Here is a 25,000-nt window from a genome sequence, read left to right on the forward strand (position 1 = left end):
TCCTTAGAAGAGTACAATAACAATTAATTATAGGTATAATCAATTATACTTATATATGTCAAATTCAAACTTTGTGACTTTTCCTAGACTTTCAATTAATTTCATGACTTTTCGAGACCTGGACATAGAATTAAAAAAATCCATGACTTTTCCAGGATTTTGCATGACAGTGGGAAATATGTGAATAAAACCGAGTAAGCCAAAGGGTGCTCACAATTAAGTATAATATCTCTGGCTCTGTACATCCTCAGCTCGTCGAGAATACTGAGTAGATCTGGCACAGTGCCATTTCGACAGCTCCATGAGTGCATTAGCCTGTTCGTCCGCTCCTCACCACGCTCGAGTAATCGAAGTTCGGTCTGATCCAGTACCACACGAGAGGCTGCAAAAGTGAAACGTGAATGAATGAATCAATTCAGCCTAAAACTATTGGATTTGCGTAGATGGAACTTTTCCCAAGAAGCCATTCAATATCAGGAACCACTTGATGTCATGCTATTGATATACGGCTATCTAATCACCATACAAACTAGCTAAATAGCTAACTACTGGCAAGTTGAGTGGGTGTCAACGAAAATCACTGTTAACTACCTAGCAAGTCCGCTGTTTGTTAAAAAATACAGCGTTAACTTACTTGCTTTTGGCTTCACGGATCATTTAGGTAGCCAACGGTAAGATAGCGTTGTTTTAGAGCCATTAGCTAGCTATTATTAGCATGTAAGTTGTGAATAGATGGTTCATACAGTTAACACATCAAATGTAACGTTATATTTCATCTGTTGTCAGTCCTAGTTTAATAATCATAACAAAGCAATTAAGCCGAGTTTCTGTCCATTCCATTAGTCTGTCATGTTATCAAAGGAAATTCACTATTAAATTAACCAAGCCTCACTTAGCTTGATATCGAAGTTAAACTTTCGGCTAACGCCAGACATAGTTAAAACCATATACAAGTGCCAACTAATCAACCACACTTAATGTATTAAGTAATATACGTAATTAAGAGTAACTTAATGTATCCCTAAAATGAGTTAATCATTATGGTTTCTTACCAAATCCGATCCAATCTGATTGGGATAGGGTATCCATTAGTCTTGTGAACTCGTAGAGCACAACTGGGGGTAACTCGTAAATGTACAAGTTTTTAGTCTTCGACATATTGTGAAAGTATCGCGTACGTAAGAGTTTATCTCCCCTTTTCCAGATCACATCCCCAAAAAACTATTGTAAAGCTCCGTATCATCGCCCCATCAAAATAAATCAATGGTCCTGTCTATTGCAACGCTAGCTAGCTAACCTGTTGCTAATCAAGTGGCTGAAAGTAGTCATCCAATACGCACATTGACTTCACTACGGACCACTTCACACCAACCCTCCCCTTGTCTGAAAAAATATGTGTTGTGACTTTGGTTGGTTTCCACCTAGTGGTCTGAGTAAAGTAAGAATTACGAGTAGTTCGTAGTTTGGTATCCTAAAATTATGTCGAGGTTAATGTATTTTAGGGTCTCCGAGACATTCTTGATCAAATCTGATCTTTACACAGCATATAATATGAGGGAGATAGATAGAGTTGACAATGAGTTATTTATCGGCAAATAAAGTTTGTCAGTGACTACCAAATGCGTGATATTTTAAGTTTCATGTTTACATGTGGCATGTGTTTTCATATGACTTGAGGTAACATTACAATGTAACGATTTAATAATTTGGCCTCTGCCTTTAAATATACACTATAAACATCCAGGAAGAAAATGAACATGAGAAGAAAGCATGCACGCATGAATGGTATGGACTGGATACACTGACATTCATAGTGGGTGTACTGTTAAAGGCTACCTCAGTGGCAATGGCAACTACCAGACAATACACTTCCCTCTTCCAATGAGTTCTGACCAATGACTGTAAATATGTAATTTACAGTACTTGGTTCTGACAAAGGAAGAGAGCTGAGAGCAATTGTATACAATACAAAAGTACCAATAGGGCCTCAGTTATAATACCATATACTGTTTCCTAAAATATATCAGACCATATCCAGACATATCCTTATATCAGAGCTTTCATTCTGTGTTAATCACTTAAGATCTGTTGCGCTATCACATCCCATATTTCTTTTGTAAATTAGACATTATATATTTGTATGTTATGTGTGTGTTTGGATTAACAGGACCTTGATCTCAACTAATTTTATAAAATTAGAGTTTGGCTGCTTATATTACCGTCTATGATAAACAGAAGGCTGAAAATAAGATAACATTTTCAATTTCAGTTGTGTGGCCAGATTACTTAATATGAAAGAGAATAAACTTCCAAATATAAAATAAAGAGAAGCAATCGGATGCTATTGTTTTGTGTAACAATACTTACTTCTCCATTAAAGGCTTGGGGAGAAAACGGTTCCTGACTAGCAGCAGCTTACATGGCACAACTGGTGCTATTTTTAAAACTCATTAGCTGGTGGATTCTATTAAAACTGTTGCAGACAGGAAGAAAGACACACTTTTCCCAGCTATCCAGACAAAAAGTGATTCAGACACATCACAGTATTGATATGCTGGGCTTCCTATTTAAGTGTAATGTACTGCTAATGAGACTAAAATTAATGAATGAATTAATTAATTAATTTCTGACAGCAGTGCATAGGAGTGGCCACAGCAAAATAATGTTTTCAATATGTAATACATGCAATATTTGGAAGTGCTACAACTCAGTCCATGATTGATGATTGACAGCCCCACTCATGTGTATTTCACGGTCTGAATATAATAAGCTCAATCTATATCTATATATATATATATAAATGAAATAAACGTTTTAGACAAGAGGCAGGTAAATGTTGTTTACTATTTTGTTTCAGTTACATACGGCAAACAAATAATACAGTAACACAGTACTATAAAAGTAGACACAAACTATACTTTTCACTTTCAGGAAGGCAAGGACTTAGCTTGGCAAATGGTGAGTAACCACTGACACCTAGATAGTAGGATTGTTTTGTTAAAATAAATTTGTTGATATAGAACTTTTCATCCCTTTTAACTCTAAATTAAAAATACGAAAATAAAACAACAACTTTGGACAAAGGTAAAAAATACATACAAAAGGGTAATGGATGTCCTGCCACGCAACATACTTTATAAAGTGCAGATATTAAACTCATTGTCAGAATGGTCATGGCTGGAGAACCCACTTGTCATTCTCTCAAATTTTGAAGCCAGAGTTGGAAGATATCATGTAAGCCAAGCTATGGGCCAATTTTCTTGATGTTGTACTAAGATGGAGACATCTCACTACTCCCAAATATTGTCCAGTGGCTGAAATGTACAGCCTTATGCAGATTACCAAATTGATGTTTTTTTTTGTTTTGTGAAACTGTCATTATTGCCCCAATACCTTTCACCTTTATACCATTATGAAACATAATAGTAGGCAAACACATGGTTGATCTCTACAAATCCCTAGAACACCCAAAGCACTGAAGACCGACAAGAGGCAAACACAGGACTCAGAATAAAAATACAACTACAGTATAAAGATAAGTTCTATTACTTAAACTTCAAGGCACAAGACTATGTTAAATCCACCATAAACTTTTCACTCCTGCACATCTGGAGTCAACAGCTTCAGGTTAATTGTGTGTTCTACTTGATCCCAAATGGGCATTCCTTACATTAGTTTGATGTCAAGTAGTTTACTTCAGTTAAGTTGGTTAGTCTCAATTAATTCAGGCAATATAACATAAAAATGTTTTTGCACTTTTCATACAACACATACAACAGCCTATTAAATTTCAACATGTATAAAGTAATGGGTAAATCAAAACAGATCTACTCAGTACACTATTGCTTGGAAGGGAGAGGGGGTAATTGAAATCGTTTCATATCCCAAATATGAGTATATGATTTATATCTATAAGAAAAGTATCATAATTATCAACAAACAAAAACGTACTTATATCTAATCCTTGAAACAATCTACTGTGGTGGGCACAGAAAACTCAGATTACAGAAATAACTCAAATAGGACTGCTTTACTTTTTTGTAATGTTCCGTCAGGTGTTGCGGTGAATGTTTACCTTGAATACAAATGATGGAATTCATCTGTATAACTACACTTCTGCACACATGCTCACAGCCTTTTGTTTAAAACTGCTGAATGTAAAAATTCCTACTTCTATATTAAGCTAAATACCAGTCAATTTTTGGTGAGACCACAGCTTTTGAATAGGGTATGGTTCCTCAATGAATTAGAACATCATAGGGCAAGCAATGTCCTATCCTCTAGTGGCACTCATGCATACAGATACATGTGCACATACATTATATAGCATGTATTTGGAGTGAAGGGAAACACAAGGACATTCCATAGATAGCATGTTCCATGGCCAGAGGCTCATGAAACAGTTTCATGAGTGTGGTTCTCACTTGAAGCCCTGTGTATGACAAAGGGCCTCAAGCATACAAAAGTATCACAAGGAAAATAAAAGGATATCAGGTTATATAATTCACAAACCATTCACAAACAACCTGTTACTGACCAAAATTATATTTTCAGTAGTTGGCAATGCAAGATCCCACATTTAAAAATGATCAATGAGTCCACTATAGATTTTTTTTGTCTTTATTGGGTTGAAAGATAAGTAATTTAATCAAAGGCCACTTCTATCACCTAAGTCAATCTCTTAAGCAAGGCACTACCCTTTCTGCTGCAGCCAGGCTGTCCACGCATTTCAAATGGAGCCATGTTTGTTGGTTTCCTAAAGTCAACAGTGCAGATTGTAGACTTTTCTGGAAGGCATAACACTTGCAGTTCATGTCTGGAGGTTTTGCAAGGCTATGTTCTTTTATTTTAGTCATTCAGTTACATACTTTCTTTAACCGAATGTCATGTTAAACAGATCCAACCGTATTGATATTAGTCACCTTTGTGACTAAGCGGTTGTTTCGACTAGAAATTTGTTTGCTTCGCTGAGTGGAAAACGGTAGCTACCCACATCCTCCCCTGGCTTCCCCCTCCAGGTCAGTCAGACGCACAAGATGACACCCAACATTTCAGTCAGGATATTTGCCTCTGGTACTGGATTGTGTTAAAATCTGGTGCTAAATACAAAAGTGAGACAACAGTGTTCAAAATCTCTTTCCCTTTCTAAGTCATTAGCAGTGGTGTACTACTATTAATGGTACATCAGGTCTTTCTTGCTTTCTTGGGTTTTTTGCAACCACTATCATTTTGCCAGGTTGAAAATATGATGTAGCCCTTGATAGAGCGAGATGCTCTATTTTTCTCCATGTCCTGTCCCACTTGTTGGGGTCGAGGAAGAGGGGAAAGCAAGTGGAGGATGAGGCAATCCATTTCGCTTTCATGCCTTTTTTCATTTTAAAAGTGAGAGCTTACTAAAACAAACGCAAAAAAAAATAGGCAAACGTTTTGTTACGCCAAATAAATTCTTAGTGATTGTCACTATTCATAAGATCTACATATTGATCTAGAAAAACATATTTTGGTATGATACAATGAAAATTGTATATAACATTTTACATACAACCTAAAGCTCACAATAGGAAAGATCCACAGATCTGTGTATTCACATGCAAATGTGAAAAACGTTAAATCTGCGGCACTAAATCAGCACATTTTGTGCAGTCCAAACAGGTGTCGTAAGGGGTTTGGTGTTTACTCTGTACATACGTATGAATAGGTCATTTCTATCTGTTGGAGTGTGAATATACACAAATTCACAAACAGTGCAGTAAGTGCATTGGATTTAGGCCTAATTATCTTAAAATAAAAAGATATCTTGATTAATGTCTAGGCAACGGCGCATTTAAATTATTCCAAACAATCATACGCCCAATGTGCAATAACCCACAGTAATATGGATTTTTAAGAGGGAAAGGCTTTTAGAGACTGTATACCAGTCTAAGTAAAACAAGAAAGATCAAGTTGCTCTGGGAGCACTCTTACTAAGATAATATTTAAACTGTACATCTTCATTTTGCTCATGGGCAATTCTTGAATATCGGTAATATACTAGCCCAAACCAAGACAGTCTGTGTTGTATTGTATATTACACACTTTAAGCACATTTGGGAATAAATGTTAACCTGTTTCCAAAATTCCTCAGGTTTTGTTAATGCCTCAACCTCCGGACATGAAACGGACATCAGAGCCAAGTCACATTAGGCAAACCAACAGATTCAGCTTATGGTGGGAGAGGGCCTCAACTCTGCTTGGTCTATCTAGAATCCATTTGTATTTCACAACAATAGTTGAACCATCATAAAAATAAGGTGCTTTTCATCTGAAATGAAATCAGGTTTAATTTACATATACTGCCTAGGGTTTTTGACGTTCTTCAATAAACAAACTCCCTTGACAAAAAATACCTTCCTTGACCTGTATTCCTCAACTTATGCTCATTTTGTGGAAGAAATCTTCACAGCTTGAAATTCTGTGCAGGAATCAGTGAATCTCTCTCAAGTTAGAGCCAGACTTCAAAGCTGATTTTCATTTAAGAAATATCCCATGGTGCCAGCGTACTGGATTAATAGTCATAAGCACTACATTGGCTTGAAAAAGACAGGCAATCATTTAGGTATAAACTATTTGAAAATAGATACACATTCCACTCTATTTCGCAACATTATGGTTGAAATGGACATGGCATAAAACCCTCAGAGAAAGACTTCACAAAGAGCCAATTTCTAAGTCCACCCCCAATTATTTTTTAGGTATCGACATTAATGACAAAGCACACTAACTTGCAACATGTTGACAAGCGCTTTGGAAAGAGCTTTGTTTTTATCGTTTTAAGTTCCTACAACCTTGCTCCATAATGCAAAGTGCTGCTGATCTGTTTTACCTCAATTGACAAGCGTCATTAACCAGGATGACTGAAAATAGACGAAAACTGAGTTTGTTTGTTCAGTGTAAAATTTGGGGACATGCAAATCTTTAGCGTACTGCTCATTTCCGAGAGGTTGGGGGGTTGGGAGGGGCTAGACTGTGCTTCCAGACATTTTCTTTTGTTTGTGCTTTAGCCTCCTATGCATCACACACAAGTTTGAAAACAAAGGAGAAAAAAACAATCTCAGTACCATGATCTCATGCCGTCCTGAACATGACCATCTTCTGATACTTAAAAAGAAATGCCTCTCCTGTCCACTGCAGATGCACCCCTGTGAAAGGGTTCAGAAGTGAAGAACCTTCATGGGAAAACGGAAACACCTGACCTCAGATGACATCAGTCGATCACCCCAAATACACATTTGCTATCAGATATTTTTAAACAGCACTCCAATGGAAGTTCTTATCAGTCACCTTCCAACCACTTCTCTTGGTAAATCCCTAAAGGTGAGGATCCACACTTTAACTTATAGATAAAAAGCAGCTAGGCCTATAGCTCTCTATGTAAAGAAGAACACCTACAGTGCATGTTTGACATACCCGCTGACTGCAGTAAAACAAGAAAAAAGTGATTATGGTCGATTAAGCCAAGAGGGGTGTGTTGTAATAAAATATGGCCGGATTGAACTGATGTGAATGCTTGTCATTACCTTGAAGTCTTGAGAAGAGTTTTGATAATGGTATAGATGTTGGATGCTGTGACTGTACATAAAAAAAGAAAAAAAAAAAAAAAAAGAACAAGAGCCATTTTTAAAAAGTTGAAATTTCTAACCGGGAAGCAATATGTTTTTTTTTGTGATTTATCAAACTGCCCAACCCACAGAGAGAACATGTCATATCAGCTGCCTTTTAGTTTAAGTATGTATACATTTTGTGTTTGTATGTGTGGGTTATGTGTGTGTGTTTTTTCTTTTTTTTGTCGCTGTGTTTGTTTCTTTTTTTTCTTTTTTGGAAAACAAAATCGAAAAATTCCTCCTTTTCCCGCTGCCAACCACTCTTTCCCAGACACTGCTCAGTCAGTCAGCTCACTCTCTCGCTCACTGGTGTCCTGGATTCCACTGTCTCCTCCCTGCTTGGTCTGGGCACTGCAGAGGGAGGCACAATGTCTTTCAGCTCCCTCCCCTCCCCAGCCTCGCTGGCCTGATGCTTGCCTTTGAGGTCGGACGAGATCACCTGCGTCGTTTTGGAGGCACAACTTCCGGTTCTGGTCTCTTCTTGACATGTCACTACTTCCTGCCTCAGCCGCGTGGTCGTGCTCAGGTCCTGAGGCTCGCTCTCCAGGTAGGCCGGAGGGCCCCCTTGCGTGCTGTGGCCCAGGGACAGCTGGTGTGCCTGGGGAGAGAAGGAAGCAATCTCCTGCTCCAGCAGTGGGTCCTGTTGGTGATGAAGGTGGTGCTTCGGCTGCTGGCCTCCACGCTCTTTCTTCTTCTGGGAAGTCTTGCCGCTGCCGGATCTTGTACTGGACCCGGTGCCGGTGCCGGTGCCACTGCTCCCGCTGGCTCCATTCCCGGGGTCCTGAGGGACATCCTTGTGCTTCCTCCCCAGACTCTTGGGCAGGCGTCCATGCTCTGTCTCGTCTCCTCCCTCTCCAACGGTCGTCCCTGCCGTCGGGCCACTGCTTTTTTTCAACGCCTCAGGCCCACTCCCGGACCCTGTGCCAGTCTCTGAGGTGACAGGGCCGGGGCTCTCAGCCGCCTCGATGGTTTCTCTCGTCTTGCGCTTCTTAATTGGCAGCGCCCGTTCCTGCACTGGCTTCATGGAAGACTCCTTCAGGGCTTTCTTCTTAGCCTCTGCTGAAAGGATGGCGGCTGCAGCATAAGACATGCCCGAACTCATCCCACCTGTGGTTGCCGACGCCGGCTTACGGCCGCGTTTTTTCGGAGCGCTCTGGGGCTCCGTTTCCGACTTTCTTTTCCGCCCTGGCCGCATTTTGGCAACGGTGACGTGTCCTGAGGTAGCGGCCACCTCTGCTTTGGCTGCTCCAAAGGGCATCTTGACTAACAGTTTTCCAGGACTCTTTTCCACAACACGCTTGACGGCCACCCCTTCGGTGGCTTGACGCAGCTTGCCACTGCCTTTAGGGCGACCCCGTCCCCTTCCTGATGGCTTTACCACCTTGGGCTTCTTTGGAGGCTTCTTTTCACGTCTGGAGGGGCTCCCCCGACCGGTGACAGTAAAGTCAAAGTCATTGGGGTCCGTGGTGGTATCCCCTACTTTTTGGAAGTACGCCATTAACTCCACTTTGGAACGAAACGCCTTCCCTTCCGGGCTGAAAAAGAAAAAGACAGGTGCCCCTCAAATCAGTGTGATTTGAAAATTTTGTATCCACTCTGTGTATTTATAATCTTTTCAAGATTTCAAATCTGACACAAAATCATTCCACCAGATCAACTGTTGTTACACTGCACTGCACCTCTGCACCCAGGAGAAAAGCCATTTGCATGCCATTCTGGCTCACCACAGATGGTTTCGTAATATAGCCATTTCAGATAAGTTGCAAATGGCACTAGTGTTGTCAGCCCTTGATTTTTCGGTTGTGGAAGAAGAAAGGAAGAGGAGGTGGCGAAAATGGGTGAAATCATGCATACTACAGTGACAGACTCAAGGGGCTTTCCCAAACCTGTGTTGCGAGCTGAGCTGACCAGCCAATCAGAGTGAATTGTCACCGATAGGCTCTGCTGGCGATTCAACATGCTCAATTGGCCAAAAAGCCGCTGACAGGGGTGCGGCGCTGCAGGACACACCGCAAAAACTAGGGCCACACCAGCGGCTAGGTGATGGCCAATGGCCAACCGTCAGCCTGGTGTATCACAGGCTTTAGACTATAAAGACCATTCAACTCTCAACCTATTCTTACATGCACAGACTCCTTGTATTCAGTATACCAAAAGTATTTCAATCCATAACACACAAGACTATGGCCTTGAACTTCTACAGTAGGGCTGAACGATTTGGGAAAATAATCGAATTGCGATTCCCCCCCCCCCCAATAATGAGATTGCGATTTAATATGCGATTTTTTTATTTTATCCTCTTTTTTCCCCAAACAAAACATAATGAATTATTTAAATATGACCAACACAATATTAGATACATTTAGTGTAAAATATTCTTATTTAATTGCTCATTACAGAATTTTTATTTAACTGCTCATTACAGAAACAAGAACAACAAATCGGTGGCTTTGCCACTGTGCATTTAAGTAATTCAAACAAAGTCATTGTAAGTATAAACACAAGGCATGCACTTTTTAAACACTGTGTGCAAAATTTACCATCTTAAGAAAAATCTTTTTTTTAGACCACGTTGTAATCGCAGACGTTGCGATTAGAAAATAGCGTTTTATCATATCACGATTTTATCGCAAATGCAATTAATCGTTCAGCCCTATTCTACAGTCTATTCTAAATCTTAGAAACGGTGAGTTTGTCACAGCGGCTCTTCAAATTCGATGAGGTATCTGAGGTACATGGTAGGGCTGAACGATTAATTGCATTTGCGATTTAATCGCGATATGATAGAACGCGATTTTCTAACCGCAACGTTCGCGATTAAAAACGTGGTATTAAAAAAAAAAAAAATTATAATTTTTATTTTCTTAAGATGGTAAATTTTGCACACAGTGTTTAAAAAGTGCATGCCTTGTGTTTATTCTTACAATGACTTTGTTTAAATTACTTAAATGCACAGTGGCAAAGCCACCGATTTGTTGTTCTTGATTCTGTAATGAACAGTTAAATAAAAATGTAAAATGTGGGAAATAATATTTTACAATAAATTTATCTAATATTGTGTTGGTCATATTTAAATCATTCATTACGATTTGTTGGGAAAAAAATTAGGATAAAATAAAAAATAAAAAATCGCATATTAAATCGCAATCGTAATATTGGGGGGGGGGAAATCGCAATTAGATTATTTTCCCAAATCGTTCAGCCCTAGTACATGGAGCTTCATCATTGTATAACCATTCCACTATAACAGCTCACAGGAATACATGTGTCAGTGTCATGTTGCTCAGTGAGCTGTGAAACTAAACAGACCTCCCAACAGCAATATCATAACACAACAGAACACTTGATTGTCAGCACAAAAAATCCAATCCATTCTTCCCAGTGTTGGATAATATGAATATAAGAAGGAGTGGTCAACAAGCCCCAGACTATTCAACTGAACGTATATATGTCAAACCCATCCCTCGGTGCAAAAGAGTTTGAAAAAAAGTGAAATGTTAACAACTTAAGGCTTAGACTTAGACAGCATAACTCATAATGGTGGCGCAACATAGCTGACCAATGACATTTCAATTCCTCAGACGGACTCACTTGATTAGGTAGACGTCATACTTGCCGGCGGACCGGCCTGACTTGCGCTGCTTCAGTTTACGCGTCCAGCCCTGTGGTAGCGAGGGGTCGTCGTACAGCGGCCCGCGATCTCGTATGATGGACCGCCGCTGCTTCGTGGAGGCTGAGGATTCTGGAGCCTCGGAGCTGGCTCTGGAGGAAGGGTCCATTGACTCCGATTTCCCAGAAACCATCCCACCTGCTGGCTCCTCTGATGAAGGAGGATGCGGCGGCGGACCTGATGTGGTGGACTCCACCTTCTTCTCGACCTCATGGCGGTCCCTTCTGCCTTTCTTCACTTTCTGCGTCTGTGGTAGCGTCTTTTCCGTGGAGCCCTCCTGGTCCTCACTCTTCTCACCACTGCAGGATGTGATGCGAAGAAAGGTTAGTGAGGAAGGGATAGGGATCAGATCAGTAACCTCCATCACATAGGTCAAGAGTTATATTCAATAAGCTAGAGTTCTGATACAATCTCACCCCCACGAACTTTATAACGGTTAGTCACAGATGGACAGCAGAATCACATCTCAACTGATATCTCATGGACATGAACTGTGAACAAAGCAGGACTGTCACTCACCGAGTCCATCAAATGTGTGACTTTATTCTTATTATGTTCCACCATCTGGCACTGTTACTGACACTGAGATCAAACAGTGACATATAACGTTCAGCCTTAAGCGTCATCCAAAAGTGCAACTATACTGCATGGTAATAAATGTACCATTATGATACTAAAACCACAGTCTAAAAACTGTATTACTATAATTACATTCAGCAAAATGTGATAAATACACATTATATCATTGGGTGCACAGTGTCATAGGGGGTGGCACAGGCCTTTTGAGTTTAAGACTTAGCCTTTCCTGATCTCTCAGTGTCAATCAGTTTTATTGTGCTATATAAATCATCTCAAAATGACCATCTCCACCACTCTCGGCTAAACTGATCAATGAAAAACATGGAATATATAACAGTGCATTGTAAACAGATTTTTAAAACTGCAATTTCCCTACATTCATTTTGCGGTTTATTATAAAAACAGGAAAGCCACAATAGCTTCACATCTTGGATGACACTGGAAATATATGATGAGAGAGCACTATTTTAACATTTACTAACAAATGAGCTGTGTATGTCCCCTCAAAACAAACACTAAGCCTGATTGCAGTGCCAGCCTTGGATCAATACTCAGTGGTTTGGATAGACTCTTGTCATTTCTATTGTCGACTACCATTTACCTTTTGCAGCCTATATGTGACGCCTCACTCCCACGTTTGTCCTCAGTTGAACTCAATTTGAAATGGCTGTCTATTTACAGAAAATGGAACCGGTCAAGGGGTCAAAATGTGATCCGTTGTTAAAGAACTGTTCTACCCTCTCACGCAGTTTAACGAAGACACCTATGGAGTGTGTGTGTATCAGGTAAATTATTATTCCTAATCTCACTTCGACCTGAAAAATATCTTTAAATTCTATGAGGACCAGAGGGCATGGATCTGCACAAATCTAATTATTGGGGCTGTAAAACAAGGGGTACTGAGAAGAATAAATTGGAGAGTACACCTATTAGGAAAACAATTTCATACTGTCAGTCTGTTGTACAAGGGGAAAAAACCCTCTGAAATATGTGGCTTTCACATAGTAAATGATGTATGCATCTATAGAAATTCTAGACAAACTTGACTGAACAATGCCAACAGAAACTGCATGCGCTTACTTTTATTTTACTCTCAATACTGAATTGAATAGGTATGTGACATCTTTGTATCAATACATATGTTACTGCACAGAACTGAAGATGCAATTCATGCTCATCATTGTAAACCATAACAAACAAATTGACAACTTCCTCTACATAACACCATTCTAAAACACATTTCCGCCAAGAGGAAGTGAAAAGTCTATTCATGTGTCCTGTTTTCTCTCTAAAGATACTACTCTGATACCAAAACAATATTATGTGTTCAGAACAAAAAGTGTATCACTGTAATCATAGCAACATTGTCTCATAATTTCTACACATACCAACATAGCATTGCACCTACTTCTCACATTACCATATGAAGTTAGGTAATTACACATTTCATGTGTGCTTCCACATAAACAAATGTATTCAAAGCAAGCAGACATAACACTGAATTAGGAATTGTACTGAACATTTATGTTTTAAGGGCTTACACACAAAATCAATTCTAATGTGCATTTAGAAAGGGAGATACTTAAATGAACAGTAATGTGACTGATTCTGGAAACATAAATTCATTTCCAAATCAAATGGGCAACACAGTTTTGTGACGATGCCCGGGCAATAGCCCTGGATTTCTGTAAACAGGGAAATTGTTCACTGAGATTTAGCAATATCCAAAACATAGTTATTCAATGTTGTCCAATGCTGACATAATTCATACATCTGTGCATACGCTTTGAAAAGGAAAATCCATATAAATATTATGCATAAACCATGTCGCTGAGACGAGGATCCTGCAACCCCAATAAGAGCCACTAGCTTTGCAGCTCCTCCTTTCCCAAATACACCAGGCATAGTCACTAATCCAGTATAGACTTATACATATGTATACCTGCGCTGAAGATGAACAATTGTCTAGATGTGGCATCGAAAGAAAGGGCTTGTTAAATCGCTGTACAGCACTTTAAGTTTAAACACATTGTGAGGCTTGCAAGTCATCCACGCTAGAGAATTTGTTTTCAGAAACGGCGAGCTATTCTGAAGTGACTAGCGTCCTTAACTTGTATTTGTTTACAATAAACCATCACTTATTGCATTGTTGAAAAGTACCTGGCAAATAGCCAATTATTGTCTTAATTTATATCCTTGATTACTTCCTACTGGGGGAGTGCATGGAGCACTTCAAAACACGGTGGCTCAGCATTGTCACTGCTTTTAAGCACAACGCATAATGTACATAAAGAAACCAGACAAGAAATCAAGCAGTCAAATTAAGCTTACTTCCAGTCCACGCGTAGATAGTTCTACACAGCTTTACTCTATCAACCATCGAAGCTTTGAATCGTCTAGAAACATTACTTGGCAAGCTAGCTAGCTAATCGATGTATTTTAACTCATCCAACGCTAACGACAGCTAGGTAACTTGGTAGTTAGCGTTAGACCAAGCCCCTGACTGATGTAAACTCTACATACTGTGTGGCAAGTATGTAAACACATTATATCGAAACAAAATCAGTTTGTCTTTTCGAGTAGTAAGTTTAGCCACTGTCAGCTAACTCCAGCTCAAGTAGATCAAGGCGGTGCTAGCTAATAACGTTACCTTGGCTGCAGCTAGCTAGCTAGCAAACTGGCTAGCAACTTCTGAACAAACATTTTAAAACAAGTTAGCAGCTTTAACTGACACATTAACCATTATTTGCCAGTAAGATGACAGTGATATATACACAGAGGGTAATATTATGCATTCTAAGCTCAAACGAGATGGACACATTCATTGTCATTAAAACTAATTAATGTTAGCTAGCTAGTTGGTTTGGAAGAGTTCTAAGAAACGTCAGAAAATGACACGAACACACCTCCTCCTACTAGTAGCTAGCTAATCGCTAACTGCAGCACAAAGTATTGCTATGATCATGCATGAGCAGGGAGAGCGGGGGAAATACAAGTGACGTATTCTCAACGCCTTTGCTAGCTAGCCAGCTAACTTGCTAGCTGGCTAACATTTTAACACCCTACAGTATTGAAACAACGAATACGCAACTATAAATTGAAACTACTGTCTTGCTACGTCCTCTGCGATTTTGAAATGGTGAACATATGCAATTCACACTTACATTCTCTCTTCTCCGCTCTCTGCGGCGGCCATTTTTATTTAAATAAATAATTTTCCAAAAAATCACGCAACATCTTTGTGGGTACCCCTCACCCTCTCCCACTCCCTCCACTCCATCACTTTCGCACGCAAGATCTCGCGAGATTTCATATCGCAACCAGAAAGAGAGAAGTTCCCGCGAAGTCTCTGTGTATTTGCCTCTTAAAGCCCAATGGTTTGATATGTAGCATTTTGTGTATGACATAAAAATAATGTCGGCATAATTTTGTTTGAACTGTTGGGGTTTGTGGATGATCATCTCTGTCAAGTCTTACACATTTTTTTAAACTGGCTTTCTACATTATATTATTATGGCCTACAATTTCACAATTCTCAATGTTGGGCCCAGTTAGGCCTACTGGTGCAGAATCGGGCCCTACTTGGATTGCCCCAAGCAAATATCCTCTAGAGATTTCATTTGGTTCTCTATAAAGTCTATATTTCATTATGAAGAGAGACCGGGCTCAGACTTATGAAGGGTTGTCTACATGTTTCATTCGAGCAAGGTCAGATAAGACTAGACCATTGTAGAGGAAGCTAGGCTATGTCCAATGGTTCAACCTAACAGCTACAGACGTTGTTAAAGCTTTCCTAGGAAGACCTTCGCTTTAAATTAGGGAAGAACTACCAATAAGTAGACACAATTATTCAATTAACTTACAAGAAAAACCACACAACAGCGTTATCCATGCCTCGACGCAGACCAGTTGCATCGAACAAACTAGGCTGCTGTTCGAGCAACAATTCATTTAATTGGAGACGTAAATACATGATAAGCCGCAGAATCGAGGGCCTATTTGCTCTGCCCTTGCAGTAGCCTAGGCTGTTCTTGTTCTTTTAAATAAGCTCTTAGGCCTACCGACAGAGTTGCTGTCTGTTTATGAAAATACTAATATATTTTCTCACTGATTTGTTTTCATTCACGATGTGGCTTATCTGTTTATTCAAAGTAGCTGTTTATGGTGGATATTTAATTGCGTCTGCGGAAACTGACAAGAGTTTGGACGAAAAAGGGCAACTTCAGCTGCAGAGGTTGCAACAGCTTGCAGGTCAACCACGTTACGGTGAATGCTGGTCACAGGCCCTGGAGAAAATCCATGCAAGATGTCGGGAATTTACGGATGAGACGCAAAGCAAAATAGCCCTGGCTTTCACACACTGTCACCTTAGAAGGTCTGTTAGTTGCTAACCAACGTTTTTCCGTGATAAGGTTTGACTCAGGGAATCTATCTCTGTGACGAAAAATTACAATTTACAAACGAGCATGAATGCCTAGGACACCTGACTATTATTATGGTTCTATTTGTGTACTTCACACACCATCATTTGCTGGAGTATGCTGGTTTGTGCAAAGTAGATAATGCCATTTTGTGATTCCTGGTAAAGGTGGTCTACCAGCATACTTTTTTTTATTTAGACTACTTCATTTAGACCAGCTACAGATGGGGCTTGCCTAAGAAAAATGGTAATTTGCTTATGATCATTTTTAGCTGGCATAGTATTCCTTTCTGACATGGTACATTTGAACTTTTTCTTTATAGATCAGACCGACCTTTTCCAGAATGTCCAGAGGGCAGTGAAGTCCGCTTCTGCACCCGTGACATGGATCCTGTTGCTTTCAACACTTACACTGAATTTTTCACTCATGCCCATAGTATCTGCCACTACTTGCAGAGTGAGCGTTGGCAACATCAGGCTGAGAGCACCATTCACAGGTAAAACTGACCTCCATTTTAGGACGAAGAGATGGAGGTTTGCAATTGCATATTGTCAGAAACTGATTTGCAATTAGCTTATAATGTGTCATTGGAAGTTAGTTTAAAGACAAATCTTTTCATATGTGACGAGGAAAGCAACAGACTATGGATTTTGCTTGCATCTTCATGTTCTGTCATTGGAACAGCATGTTGCTTTATTAGCCTTATTTGTACTGTGATGTATTTGAAGCAAAGTGAACATCAGTGATATTAAAAACACATTGATTTGACCAAGAGTTACTCTTACAAGTGAATGAGCTGAGGAAATTGCTCTGCTGGCTGTCTTGTTTAAGGCTGACCGAAAGTTCAGCAGGGGTGGCAGAGAAGCTGGCGTACACACAACGCATGGCAGAGGACCTTATTCAAATTCAAAATGCTGCCATTAAGTCCCAGGAGACTATCCTACGCAATGGAGAAGAACTCAAGACCACGTTACTCAGTTCCACACAAGGTAAGATGGTTCAGGTGGCTGAAGTAAGATATTTTAATTATAAAGGTGAATAATGATAATAATATAGTAATATTACTCTGATTTGCTCTCAACTGTGTATTCCACACAGTGATTCAATTCTCGGTTTTGTAGGTATGAGGAACATTTTTGAAGAGATGAGTTTTTCAGTGCGTGAGCAGCAGGTGGCATTTGCTGAAATCTTCAACAGAGTGGCCTTCTTGCAGAGCTTCATCATGTCTGAGTCGCACACTCTGAGCTGCGTGCTGTACAACAGTCTGGCGTTCATCGCTGCTTTCCTCCTCACATCTGCACAGCGCATATCGAGAGCCAGGTGGAACACAGTCCACTTTCCAAGTTTGTCATCCACACAAAGATTTATTGTAGACTTGAGAGGTGCCATGACAAACATTATTTAATCCAGTCTACTCATAGTTGTATACCGATATGCAATTGCATTTATGACTCAAAAGATCTTTTTTGAAGTTATTTATTCAAATACATTCAATTTTGTTATTGTCCAAGGTTGGTCCTTTTTGGAATGGTTGCTCTAAATGTATACCTAGAAAGACTTATCTGTAAGACTGTAATTGATGGTGACAATCCTGGATACCAGCAGATGGTGAGTGTTTTCAAACCCAAAAGTAAAACACTATTGACAGTTTTTTTTTTTTTTTTTTTTTTTAAATTGCTTTTAATATGGCTTTAGTAGACATAAATGCAACATGTTTTGTAATTTCATGACTTCATTATCTGATGTGATTAAGGTCTAATGATTTTCTTTTTCAGGAACAAATCAGCTATTTAGTTGCCATCCTTAGAAAATCCATGGTTCTTATTGGACTGCTGGTTGTGGTGTATGTTGCTGTGCGGTACCGAGATGTAAACAGGGAAAGCTTGGATATATTGAACCAGCTTAAGGAAACGCATTCAAATCTCCAGCAGGCCTTACATAAAGCAGGTGGGATACTTGTCTTAAAACCACACTTATCGACAACATTGACATTGATTTCAAAATAAATATTTCTGTGCGTGTGCGTGTGCGTGCGTGTGTTTAGAGTGTCTTTCAAAGGCAGTAGGTGGGCAGAGGCACCTTTGGCAAGACGACGTTGGCAGTCCAGTCCATTCATGTAAGAGCTCTTCTCAAAACACTGCACTGACCTTGTTAGAGAGCCCGTCCTTGTCTGATTCGCATGAAGGTGAGTCATCTCTAAATAATTCAATCTTGGATTTTCTGGGATGAAATTGTTACTCATGTTTTAACTTGGTGCATTTGCGTATTCCAAAATTGATCACAAATATATATGGTGTTTGAAAATGTGGTGGCTTCTGGATGTAATGAAAAAGATGTGTGTTATTTCTAGCACCTATCAGATTAAAACTGTCATTGTTTGGAAACTTGTTGTTGCTCAGTGTTTTGTGAGGAAGATTTGTGAAAAGGGAAGGATAAATATTTGAATTTATTTATTTTTTCTTTTCTTTTTTTTAACAAAACAGTATATTGTATTGTGCATTTCTACTTAGATGAATTGCTTTGAATTGCTCACTAAATGTAAATACTATTCAATAATTGTATTTATATAGCGCCAAAACCACAAGGGAAGGAAGGAGAAAGGGAGGAAAGAGGATCAGAAACATGGCAAATTAATTCATACACGCATCAGGATAAGCATGCTAGCACACATGTGGCAAACTTAAGGTGGTTTATACAGGATGCATGTACACAATACATACAAACATAAGACGGTATATACATGACGCATACAAAATTGATAGTGGATAAGATGGGAAGAGAGCCTTCCCATGTACAGTATTGTAGAGCAGCTTAGTATACAGCATGCTAATAGGTATACAGTGTGCTTGTAAGGTTACTATTACAAGGGTAAATGGAGCAATGAAGCAGAAATCTATGTCGATGGTGGCAATTATTTACATTATGGGTAAATAGGTTAGCACAGAGTATGTACATGTATCATGAGGGGGGTAGAATGAATGCATGACCATGTGGTGGGGATGGGTAGATGTAGGCTTTTCTGCAAGTAGATCAGCTGGAGAGACTACAGCAGCATCCCACAGCGGAGACAGTCTAGACTAGACGGGGAAGAAAAAACAAAGTGGGCAGAGCTCAGCTGGCTAATATGTGTATAAGTACTTAATGGTTATGGTGATGAGAAACAATGTTTTCACAGCCATCGGGATTAGTGGTCAAAGGAAATTTGGTTAGTAAACATCAATTTGATAAACGGATACATTTAAACAATTAACAGTAGGTAATATGGCCATTTTATCAGTATTAATGCCTTAGCATAATGTGATATAATGAACAGGGAGAGGCTCCCCAGCATGGTGTGTGAGAAATTTTGTTTATGTTTAGTTTTGTTGAGGTATAGTTGGCTGACATGGTGCATGAAAATTTTAGTTATACAAGGATAGCAAAGTGGTAGGATACAACAATGTTGCACAACTGGCTGGTGACAGCCACAACACACACCCCAGGTTGTACCAGGGATCCGTAAAGGGCCTCCTACACAGTGCAACATGTGCTGTCTGTAGCCCAATTTTATTTATATTGGGAATTTTATATATGTTTAGCTTTGATGAGTTGCATTTAGTTAAATTGGCTGACAGATGCATGGGAATGGGATTACAGGCCACAGGTTGAGACCATTTCAGTGCTGTCTGGCCCTCAGTGGTCTGAGGTGCATCCTATTACACCATGATGAGACCAAGTTTAAATGAGTGCTGAGCACTTTTTGGTAATGTTCCAGTCTTGACATTTTGCACAACTGTACTCATTTCACAGCACTTAGTCAGATATTACTCTTTTTGCAACGTAGGATGGCTGTGTGAGAGTGTTGATCGCCTAGATGAGGCCTCTGCCTCTCACAAGTCCAGACGAAGATCTCAAAGATCCTGTGACTCTCGCCTCAAACAATCGTCTGCTCTCGTCTATAGTGTGATGGTGGAGGACAAGCAGGTATTATTTCACAGATTTATAGCCATGATTGGTAAATGGAGGCATATAACAGTCAAAACCAGCATTTTGTTCTCTGTAACAAGAATAACTTCCTTATGCATGATTAGCTATTATGCACTTTGATTTATCGGTAACATCATATGCTGTCTATACACTCAGTTGCCAGTTTAGTAGGTACCTCCAGCAAAAACTAATGCAGTGTAATACGACAGTCCTGCAATAAACCTCTCTTCATTATTGTGATCATGTTCAGTTTGTGTTGAAACAGTTTGAGAGAGGTGAAAATTCAACCCTATGAGCATTTTTAAGAATGTAGTTTGTGGTGCTTTTAAACTATATTGAATTAAACATAAATGTGTTTCTGTTATGTAGCCTCATTGATTGAAATGGGGTGGTCAAAATAATAGAAACACTTGCAATGCAATGGTTATTTAATTTTTTTATTTGTATGTTTCAGGACGCCAAACCATTTGCTTTCCAGCAAAGGTATAGTCTACGCAGTCGCAAGTCCCTCCCTGCCTCTGATATGACCACAGAAAATGACTGATGTTCATGTAATATTTTTCTAGCTCACATTGACTCTTGGAACTGTTATCAGTTATATCAGTTGTTCATATTTGATCTTTGAAAACGGCAATTTATTAAACATGTCTAGTTGTTGTTTTCAGTGTTCATTTTACACTTTTGACATTTTTAAGTCTTTAATAAATACACCTTTTAACCATGTGTGATGTGATTTTTTTATTTTATTTTATATAACCGATGCAAGAAAACTCATGAGCCAACAGCTCAAATTTAGCAAAAGGAAAATCATATTGCCCTTTATCAGCACTGCCACCCTCTGGCAAGATCCTAGAAATCTTACGCCCTCTAAAGGTTCTAAGGGTGCTAAGTTTTTGCATAGGCTGTTGTGCAGATATAGTTGGTGGTCAGACATGAGTGGTTGTCTCAAGGCCAAGTAAACTTTAGCTCCGTAAGCAAGCCTGATGTACATGGCTGATAGTTTGGCATTTAGGAGTATTGAGTTGTAAATGCAGAATTTGACCTACACTGACCCCTCATTATTGCAGATATCAGGGCAATTGTGTTAGTTGCCAAGACTTTTACTCCCTGTTGTGACCTTGTTTAATGCAGCTGTAAGATCAGTGACTCAACCATCTCTCACTCAGAGGAATACAAACATGAACAGGAAATGGAATGGAATATCTCTTCTTTTTAAAGTTATCATCGCCTATTCCCCCCTCACACATCCATTTTTTTTTAAATACTTACATTTATATTCATAAACAATATGTAAGAGCAAAGCTATTGAAGCTAGTCATATTTTTGATGAGGCAGAAGTCTTTGAGGACACATGTGTCTTAACTGTCCTTAAATATCTATAGAACCCGCAAACTGAAAGGCTATTCATTTGGCCATTTATATCATGAAATATACAGGAACATTATTGAATCATACTAAATCAGGATGCCTCTCAGAAAGTCAATGAAATATTCCCAGTGTAGACCAAAACGACTGTTATCCCTATTTGGGCTTTTGGAGCAATCTGGGTCAAAAGGGATGAGTCCATGACCTCCTAAGTGCGCACAGTTCTCCCAACGTCTTGCTACATCCTCAGCCATTTAATGGAAATGTAATATTTTAAGAGTCGAAGAAGTTCAATGATATAGCGATATAACAAAATATTTGTGTTTTTTTATATATAGGAAATACGGAATTTTTCTACGTTTTTCTTAGCATCAAGTTTCAAGCACAAACCCTTGAAAAAAAAACAAAATGAAAAACAGACTTTGGGAAGAAGAGAGATGGCGGAGGAGGGGGTTGAGACTTGGTTTCATATGTCGACAAAATAGCGCACACGGGAGCAGGGAAAAGGAGCGAAGGAAGGAGGAGGGGGATACGCTTGGAATTGCAGTTTGACGGCGTCGTCGAAAAGTTCCACACAAAGAATGGACCAGCAGCCGGTAGGGACTAGGGGACAAACTTTCATGGATTTGATGGAGGACAATCTCTTCCAAGGCAGTCAATACGTAGAGGATTACATCTGGACTTCTTTATAGAGGCACACGAGAAGGATTCAAAGTTTTTTTCACACGGATTTGGATCTAGCTTGAAGGAGCTGAGTGAGCACATTTTGGGGTAACATCTCGAGAGGAAATGGGGAGAAAAGTAAAAATAAGTGAAGAGAAGACGGCTTCATCCTCGCTTTAATGAACTCTTCTATGTTCGAATAGGCTGTCCTATAAAGTGGATGCCTTTCTTTCACGTAGCATTGCATGCTTTTAAACCATGACATTAATAACTACTATTCGATGAATGAATTAAGGTATAATAATCAGAAAGCTGTCAGGGCTTTGTTTCGCGATGTCAACTGTTGCGCGAGTGTTGGGTAGCATTTGTGTTTATGAAATTTGAGCATGAAAGAGACTACAATTTGCTTAAAACGGTTAGGCTACTTTGTAGCACTGGGTCGATGTAACTCTTGAGAGAAGTTAAGCCTTTTTCGTTCGTTAAATTGAGAATCCAAACCCCTCCCCACTTCTGTTTGAATTGTCCGATAAAGTTACATCCCTAAAACATATGGCATAGAATAGCTGTCTTTTGACCACTGAAACGGTAGGCTACACAGATGATGTGGCTATGATCCATTATAACAGGCTACTTAGACCGAACAATTGCTATAGCCTATTTGACCTACATGTGACGTGAATCAGATTGTCTTTGATGGCGTTTTTTATCGTTCAGAGAGATTTTGATCGTAATTACACTTTCATAGCACATATTCGGTGCACACAAGCTGGACACTACCTTTTGGTGGGAAGATTGTTTTTTAGTTCTGTTTGTAGTCCACAACTGGACAACGACGATATTCCAGTGGTCACTACCGGGACAGGCATCTTGACCGAGTGCCTGATGGTCGACCAAGACCACTCTGAAAATTCAGATTTTTGCTGGATTTAACGCTGAACCTGGAATCTACCTTAATTCGCCTTTAAACGAAGAACGCCACATCCTGTATCGTATGCCTGTGTGACTGTGACCAGGCATGCAGCTGAATCCACCAAAGAGCGCTCTAATCAGCTTCACTCCGCCGCTGTTGCCCTCAGAGACACCACATTCCTTTTCTAGTCAGTTCAAAACAATGCGGTTTTCATACCACATCAGCAGCGGCTTGCCGAGTCCTCAGCCGGCACTGAGAAGGATAGGTAAGTGCTGAAGCCTACACGCAGATGTTCATACTTTACTTTCATCTGTCTGATAGCATGCGGCATTCCATAGTGACATTTGTCATTCTGATCTGAATGTGTTTGCGGTCACCGAGCCCAGTCACGGTGCTTCCACAACAAATGTGTTTGTCCTTGTAAAGTCCGAGCCTGCAGCATCTGGAAATAGCTTGCGGGTCGAATTCAGTGGGTTGCACCTGGTTTCATAGTTAACAAAATAAAGAGGTAGCCCCAGTAAATGCCCTGGCAGAAATTAAGTCTGAGAATTCGTTAAATCATGTATCCAAACTTTTAACTACAACACTATTTTGTCAGGAGCAGCTGGATATGGATGGGGGTCATGATTTCATTATTGGAATATTGTCATGCCTCTGATTCATGACCCTGCTTAATGTTTCAGGCTTCAAAGGGGCATAAAAGTTGTTTTGAACCAGCCTTGAAAGAAAATCTGTACATTAGCGGGGGATGTGCTGTACGCTACTTCAAGCATGGAGAAAGCCTACACATGATGAAAAGTCATCTTGATCCTGCACTCAGGCGATAAGCCAGTAACAAAGGCCATGGCTGTGGAGTGGTATTGTGGCTGTTCCTTCTGTGCTTCATGATGACATTACACTGCCATGTTTGCCGTTCAAATGTGTGTGAGTGTGTATTCCCTTGTGTGGAAGGCAGTTTTTTCCCTGTTTGCCCAAGCACCACAGTGTGAAATCCAATTAAGGATTGCTGTGAGATGCATCTGTGCTGACCAGTGGATATGACAGTTTGCGTGAATCGCGGTTCAGCCACTGCAAGTTGAAGGTGGAGAGAAAGTGCTTCAAATGGAACACTTAAGCCCATTTCTGCAGATATTAATGCCATAGGTACAATAAGAGTGTTGGTAAATGCATTCATGAGATGTGGAGCAAAAGCTGTGATGGAGCGATTCAGTAGCACGGCAGTGGAATGGATCGAGTGCTGTCAGGAAGAGGAGGAAGACTGTCACGCTCAATTGACATTGGTTCACCACTTACTGAGGGCTAACGGAAAAGGAAGATCTTTGGGAGCTAAGTGACAGGCCTATCACTATGACTTTTTATAACCATTAAGGACAAGAGGATTACATTTTGTGTTTGTTCTCATAAGAACAGTAAATCCCCTCCAGACTTGCTGATTTTTGGGATCAGTCCTTTGACCACTAATCATGTAAAATGATTTTAATCTTTTGTTGTTTTTAAAACATTCACACCATCATCAACTATACAATATGGGGGGTTGGTGGACTTAAGAGGGCAGATGGAGAGTTTCTGCTTTTCTGTTAAAGTTGGGAGAGGCTTTAATCCAGATCGTCTTAAATAAATCCCTTTCTCCAGCTCATATTTGCACATGTATTAATGACCACTCTTCCTCACAGCTTAGGCTTGCATAGGTTTGACCAGACACCATAGTGTGTGGCACGTTCCTACTGTTTCCCAGTCAGATTGGATTAAAGAATGACATATTTTGCCAAATGAATGTATTTCATAT

The 25,000-nt window shown here is 39.8% G+C and overlaps 2 protein-coding genes and 1 long non-coding RNA gene across 7 annotated transcripts; 2 read left to right on the forward strand and 1 right to left on the reverse strand.

Moving 5' to 3' along the window:
- Window positions 1-2,825: 2,825 nt before the first annotated feature.
- mecp2 (methyl CpG binding protein 2) lies at window positions 2,826-15,194 on the reverse strand. Of its 5 annotated transcripts, none has more exons than XM_042706538.1 (4): window positions 14,221-15,025; window positions 12,491-12,560; window positions 11,232-11,609; window positions 2,826-9,175 (listed from the first exon to the last, which is right to left on the reverse strand). In XM_042706538.1, exons 1-4 carry the CDS (start codon window positions 14,267-14,269, stop codon window positions 7,927-7,929), a joined length of 1,746 nt encoding a protein of 581 aa, XP_042562472.1. In that variant the 5' UTR covers window positions 14,270-15,025; the 3' UTR covers window positions 2,826-7,926. The 5 variants fall into 5 exon arrangements, with proteins under 5 accessions (XP_042562472.1, XP_042562476.1, XP_042562473.1 ...); XM_042706542.1 differs by lacking the exon at window positions 14,221-15,025 and adding an exon at window positions 11,830-11,892 and having other exon boundaries at window positions 12,491-14,055; XM_042706539.1 differs by lacking the exons at window positions 12,491-12,560; window positions 14,221-15,025 and adding an exon at window positions 15,054-15,194.
- Window positions 15,195-15,749: 555 nt separating this feature from the next.
- LOC122131846 lies at window positions 15,750-20,989 on the forward strand. The gene is made up of 9 exons (XM_042706543.1): window positions 15,750-16,264; window positions 16,633-16,806; window positions 17,142-17,299; window positions 17,432-17,630; window positions 17,822-17,918; window positions 18,086-18,257; window positions 18,355-18,495; window positions 20,134-20,273; window positions 20,731-20,989. The coding sequence occupies exons 1-9, from the start codon at window positions 15,972-15,974 to the stop codon at window positions 20,818-20,820; spliced, it is 1,464 nt and encodes a 487-aa protein (XP_042562477.1). The 5' UTR covers window positions 15,750-15,971; the 3' UTR covers window positions 20,821-20,989.
- A 1,117-nt stretch (window positions 20,990-22,106) lies between these two features.
- Window positions 22,107-24,848, forward strand: LOC122131847. Its single transcript, XR_006152143.1, has 2 exons — window positions 22,107-23,479; window positions 23,898-24,848. It is a non-coding gene; the product is annotated as an uncharacterized LOC122131847 (long non-coding RNA).
- Window positions 24,849-25,000: the final 152 nt, after the last annotated feature.

The sequence above is a fragment of the Clupea harengus genome, unplaced genomic scaffold (assembly GCF_900700415.2).
Source record: "Clupea harengus unplaced genomic scaffold, Ch_v2.0.2, whole genome shotgun sequence".
NCBI lineage: Eukaryota > Metazoa > Chordata > Actinopteri > Clupeiformes > Clupeidae > Clupea > Clupea harengus.